At 50.8% G+C, this 5,851-nt stretch overlaps 1 protein-coding gene across 1 annotated transcript; it reads right to left on the reverse strand.

The window, feature by feature from the left end:
- Positions 1-2,995: 2,995 nt before the first annotated feature.
- On the reverse strand, positions 2,996-5,472 carry LOC137450272 (gastrokine-1-like). Its single transcript, XM_068156627.1, has 7 exons — positions 5,451-5,472; positions 5,019-5,072; positions 4,546-4,686; positions 4,162-4,296; positions 3,848-3,958; positions 3,458-3,596; positions 2,996-3,259 (listed from the first exon to the last, which is right to left on the reverse strand). Exons 1-7 carry the CDS (start codon positions 5,460-5,462, stop codon positions 3,165-3,167), a joined length of 687 nt encoding a protein of 228 aa, XP_068012728.1. The 5' UTR covers positions 5,463-5,472; the 3' UTR covers positions 2,996-3,164.
- Between the last annotated feature and the right edge of the window lie 379 nt (positions 5,473-5,851).

Consider the following 5,851-nt stretch of genomic DNA (forward strand, 5'->3'; position numbering starts at 1 on the left):
GTCACAGTGCTTGTGGTTCTCTGTAAAACTTTCTTTGTTGTTTTTGTTTTCTCATTTAAACTTTCCACCATTCTTTTGCAATCCGTTTGTCTGAGCTGGTATTTCTGCCTGTGGTGGGGAGGGGGTTTGCCCCAACCCATTACATTTTGCTCAGGGTCGTGGGTTCGAGCCCCACGTTGGGTGCCAAATTGAGAAATCTAATTGGTATCCAATAAATCATATCCATATTTTATCATAGTTCCAGTTCATAAATTTGATCATAAACTATATCAGGCCTGTGGGGATAGGATGAGGGGCAAGGCCTTGAAACTGGAGCAGGGGAGATTTAGCTTGGACATCAGAAGGGAGTTCTTTACATGGAAGTTAATCACAGTATCACAGTATAACTTAGGTTGGAAAGGACCTTGAGGATCATCGAGTCCAACCTATCAACACAGACCTCATGACTAGACCATGGCACCAAGTGCCACATCCAATCTCCTCTTGAACGCCTCCAGGGTCAATGACTCAACCACCTCCCTGGGTAACCCGTTCCAATGACGAATGACTTGCTCGGTGAAGAACTTCCTCCTCACCTCAAGTCTAAACCTCCCCTGGCGCAGCTTGAGACTGTGTCCCCTTGTTCTGGTGCTGGTTGCCTGGGAGAAGAGGCCAACCCCTTCCTGGCTACAACCACCTTTCAGGTAGTAATGGAACAGGTTGCCCAGAGAGGTGGTTGAGGCCTCATCCCTGGAGTTATTCAGGTGCAAACTTGATGGTGCCTGAGCAACCTGTTGTAGTTGGGGACGTCCCTGCTCACTGCATGGGGGCTGGAATAAACAATGACCTTCAAGGGTCCCTTCCAACTCAGTGCATTCTGCAATTCTCTGATTGTAATGAGCAAGGCATGGGTGTCCCCACTCTGAGAGCCCTGGGACTGACCAGAATGAGTGAAAATGCCTCCTCAGCTTTGATTCTTGCCTCTTTCTGTCGTGTTTAGTCACAGCCAGAGCAAAATGAGAACCTGTGGCATGTGAAGGAATTAAAAGAAGGTTTGTCACACCAAAATGGAAGGTTAGAGATCAGCAGCAACAAAGTAGTGTCTGTGTCTCTCCTCTGCAATGACTGAGGTGTGCTCATGCTGACCATTCAGGTGCCTGGGCCTGAGGGCTGCCTCACTGAACCCTGCATCCTTTCAGAGTGCCACAGAGTGAAGCCTCTGGGGACCAGTACGACGTGACAGACACTGAAAGTTGTTGCCTGGCTACTTTTCTGGTGTTCAGTGTGATGTCTCTGGCCACTCCTCACCATGCTCTGGCTAAAATGGAGGCCTCTATTTTAGGAACAGAACAATTCTGTGAATCTTACAGATTAGCCTCCCCATGCAATAAGGAAGGCCAGCTCCTAGCATCCTCTCTGTTTCTTTCACCTTTCCATGCCACATGAGTCAAGATTTGAGTCATGAGGTCTCCATTCCCTGGAAAAGGGAAGGAAATTCTCAGCTCCGTGTGCCGTTAAACTACATAGAATTACATAGAATAAACCGGGTTGGAAGAGACCTTCAAGATCATCACGTCTAACCCATCAACCAATCCAACACCACCTAATCAACTCACCCATGGCACCAAGCACCCCATCAAGTCTCCTCCTGAAAACCTCCAATGATGGTGACTCCACCACCTCCCTGGGCAACCCATTCCAATGGGCAATCACTCTCTCTGTGTAGAATTTCTTCCTAACATCCAACCTAAACCTCCCCTGGCACAGCCTGAGACTGTGTCCTCTTGTTCTGGTACTGGCTGCCTGGGAGAAGAGATCATCATCCGCCTGTCTACAACCTCCCTTCAGGTAGTTGTAGAGAGCAATAAGGTCACCCCTGAGTCTCCTCTCCAGGCTAAGCAACCCCAGTTACCTCAGTCTCTCCTCATAGGGCTGTATTCCAAACTCCTCACCAACTTTGTTGCCCTTCTCTGGACTCGTTCCAGCAAGTCAGCATCCTTCCTAAACTGAGGGGCCCAGAACTGGACACAGAGCTCGAGGTGTGGCCTAACCAGTGCAGTGTACAGGGGCAGAATGAGCTCCCTGCTCCTGCTGGCCACACTGTTCCTGATGCAGGCCAGGATGCCATTGGCCCTCTTGGCTGCCTGGGCACACTGCAGGCTCATGTTCAGCCTGCTATTGACCAGTACCCCCAGGTCCCTCTCTGCCTGGCTGCTCTCAGCCACTCTGACCCCAGCCTGTAGCACTGCCTGGGGTTGCTGTGGCCAATGTGCAGCACCTGGCACTTGGATGTGTTAAATCTCCTGCCCTTGGCCTCTCCCCATCTGTCCAGCCTGTTGAGGTCCCTCTGCAGAGCCTCTCTACCCTCCAGCAGATCAACTCCTGCCCCCAGCTTGGTGTCATCTGCAAATTTACTGCTGATGGACTCAATGCCCTCATCCAGATCATCAATAAAGATGTTAAAGAGCACAGGGCCCAGCACTGATCCTTGGGACACACCACTGGAGACTGGCTGCCAGCTGGCTGTGGCACCATTCACCACCACTCTCTGGGCTCGGCCCTCCAGCCAGTTCCTAACACAATGCACTGTGCTCCCATCCAAGCCATGGGCTGACAGCTTGGCCAGGAGTTTGCTATGGGTGACGGTGTCAAAGGCCTTGCTTAGGTCCAGGTAGACCACATCCACAGGCCTCCTCACATCCATCAGTTGGGTCACCTGATCATAGAAGGAGGTGAGGTTGGTCAGGCAGGACCTGCCCTTCCTAAATGCATACTGGCTAGGCCTGGTCCCTTGGCCATACTGTAAGTGCTGTGTGATTGCACTCAAGATGACCATCTTTGTCTAGCTGCACACTGTGATGTTTGCCCTGCTCCCTACAGCTGTGGCCTGATTCCAGAGCAGGCCTTGAAATGCACATTTGGAGGGCTGCAAAGGGGTACAGCAGATACACTCCAGATGCATTTCTGAACGTGTGCCTAGATGATAAAGGATAAATCAATGACAGAGGAGCCAGAGTTAATGCATGCTAGAGGACTTTATTGGAAAGGTATGGTCACAACTGAGCATCTGAATGGTGGGGAAGCAAACTGCCAAAGGAGGAGATGCCAGGGAGCAGGAACAGCACCGGGGCTGGCCTGGTGCAGCAGATGGAACAGCTGCACTTGCTTGAAGCAAGGTCAGGTGTTTAGACCTTGTTGTTGCCACGGCAGTAGACAAGCTCCAGAACGTGGAGGGCATCGAGTCTGGAGCATGATCCCTGGTTGACAGTGTATTGGGGTCCTTGGAAAAGAAGAGGAGAAAGGAAAATGTCAGAATGCAACAGCCTGCTCCTGATCTGCTCCCAGCCAGCAATGCTCTGAAGAATTGCTGCAGGAGAAACAGGAAAGGTTTGTGTCTGTGTGCAGGGCCAAGAGCACCACCCCCGAGGCAAAAGAGCTGCTGGCTCATCACAGACACCGTCCCTTTGCTTGCACTCACCAGAAACTTCGTAGGTCTCGTAGGTTGTGAGGCCACTGCACAGGGTGGAGATCTCTTGGCCGTAGGACTGGAGGTTGAGGATGGGCCTCTTGATGACATAGACGACCTGCTTTGAAGGTCTTCCTTGAACCTGCAGGAGCTGAACACAAAATGACAACACTCAGCAAGTGCAGTGCCTCCATCCCTTCCCTGCTAAGCATATCCCTGCTTCTGCAGTGGTGCCTCACTGCTTGGTGCTTCCCTCCCAGCTCTACTGGGCACTGTCTTGTCATCTGCTGTGTCACTCTGGGACTCTGGGTGTCAAGCCTGTGGAAACAGCCATGCCTCTGACTTCAGATGCCTTTGCAGGACTGTACAGGCTCCCAAGGAAGCCCTCCTCTGGAATCTTACCCTGTTCTGTTCAGCCAGTCTGGGCAGAGCATCAAAGGTGGGCATCAGGCTCCTGTCCATGGTGGAAATGTAGCAAACTCCCTCTGATGTCACTTTGGTTGCAATCACACCCTGCAAATGAAGTCAGTGATAAGTGAGGATTGAAGGAAAGAAGATGGAATAAAGTCTGCATGGACGAGGAAAGAAATGGGGAGAGTTTTTCCCCAGAAGTTGGAGTCTGGATGCTAAGTGGCAAGAAACAAGTCCTGGAGTGCACCCAGCATTCTGCAGCTGGTCTCCTTGTCCATTTGCTGGACCAGCCCTGAGCCACTCACGGTCTGGTAGTTCCAGATGGATTTCCATGGCCTCTGGGTGCTCCTCTGGTCGATAACTGCCACACGCAGTTGCCTTTTGATGGTCAGGATCTGGGTGCCCACGATGACTGTGGTTTGCTGGTTCTGGTTGGGATTCTGGATGGAGAAAACAAAGTTGCACAGCACTGTCAGACTTTCAGCTTACTTGGTCCCTTTCCCCCAGAGGGATGGGGACAGAAGCAAGGAATACTCAGCAAGCAGGGAGTAGAGCAAGAGCAGCACTGCTTGTGTGGGGTGGTGTAGAGTGCCCTGGGCCACGTTGTGATGTCAGCAGCTGCCAGCACTGTGTTTTGTCTTGGTTCCAAGTGCAGTGAGTTGGGAGGATCAGGAGCTCCCAGTCCGTACCTGAGGGTAGTTCTGCCCAGGGAACACCGGCCTTCCGGGGAACACATCCTGCCCGGGGAACACATTCTGCCCAGGGAACACGTCCTGCCCAGGGAACCCCTGCTGTCCAGGGAACACCTGCTGTCCAGTTTGTTGCCCAACCTGGAAGATGCCACATTTACCTGGTAAGCACTGTGGCCCAAAGGCAAAGCTCCTGGCCAAAGCCAATCATCTCCTGATCCTATCCTGAGTCATCCAAAGCAAGACCCTTTCAGCTTTCCTGGATTGCAGCAGTCTCAGTGGGAATCATTCTAGTTCCATTTCAACTGGATTTGCCTCTCTCCCTTTCTGCCATCCCATCAGAGACAAACTTTGTCATTGAAGTCTGCTAAGTTGCCCTTTTCCAGCTTCACATTAAAATCCCTTTGGCTCATAATGGATGAGGGATTGAAAGCCTCTCCCACCACAGCCTGTGGCTGGGTCACTCTACTTACAAAAACTCCGAGGGCTGGAGCCAGGAAGAGGCCAAGGAGGACAGTAGTCACAATCTGAAAGAGAAATGGAAACCAGAAGTGTAGCTGCAGCTCTGGCTGTCCAATCCAGCATGAGGATCCTGGAGCCTTTTTGCTGTCCTTATCACACAGTGAGTTCTTAAGGTCCTCTGTTGCTTTCCTACTAGAATTGCACATCACCTCAAGTGAGTCATGCCTCCATCCTTGCCGTGCCCTGGACGAATGCAAATCAGAGACGCGGGAGGTTGTTTACAGTGCTGAATCTGGAGGTTCTGTGCTACTCTCTCTGGAGGAGAAAACTCCCCCAAGAAAGCCTCTTTGGTAATACCAGGCATAGGCAGTATGGAGAGGTAAAGGCAATTAGTGGAGTCAAAGTTGTAGTTCATAAGGGAAGAAAAGTTCATCTATACTCACCGTGCACTTCATCTTGACTGCACAACTGATGCCGATGCAGGTGGATTGAAGGCTGTGACCTGCCCACCTTATATAGGTTGTGAGACTCAGATGTGGCAGCAACAAGTGTTGAACTAAAATAATTCTGTCATTTGTATCCCTGCCTGGATGTTGCTGATAATAATTTCCTGCTGTAAAATCTTCATTAATATGGGGCCTGTGCTTCTGCAAATTTGATCTGCCATATTCTGATAATTATTGGATAAGGATCCATTTGCAGGGAACAATTGATTATGTTTGGTTGTGACTTTCTGACCTCTACTAATCACTTTTGAAAACTGACATCAAAGCCTAAGACCAGAGATAGCCCAGGGCATACAACCCCCCACCACAGCCTTGGTGGAGGCAAAACCAACAAGAGC

This window comes from Melanerpes formicivorus, unplaced genomic scaffold (assembly GCF_026170545.1).
Source record: "Melanerpes formicivorus ecotype bairdi unplaced genomic scaffold, bMelFor1.0.p_v2 SCAF_34, whole genome shotgun sequence".
NCBI classification, from domain to species: Eukaryota; Metazoa; Chordata; class Aves; order Piciformes; family Picidae; genus Melanerpes; species Melanerpes formicivorus.

Coding starts and splice junctions, on each gene's coding strand:
- LOC137450272 (XM_068156627.1), bottom strand. Junction 4,297..4,545: donor CTGGGCAGAACTACCCTCAG/GTACGGACTGGG, acceptor TTCTCCATCCAG/AATCCCAACCAGAACCAGCA. Junction 3,597..3,847: donor GACTGGCTGAACAGAACAGG/GTAAGATTCCAG, acceptor TTTTGTGTTCAG/CTCCTGCAGGTTCAAGGAAG.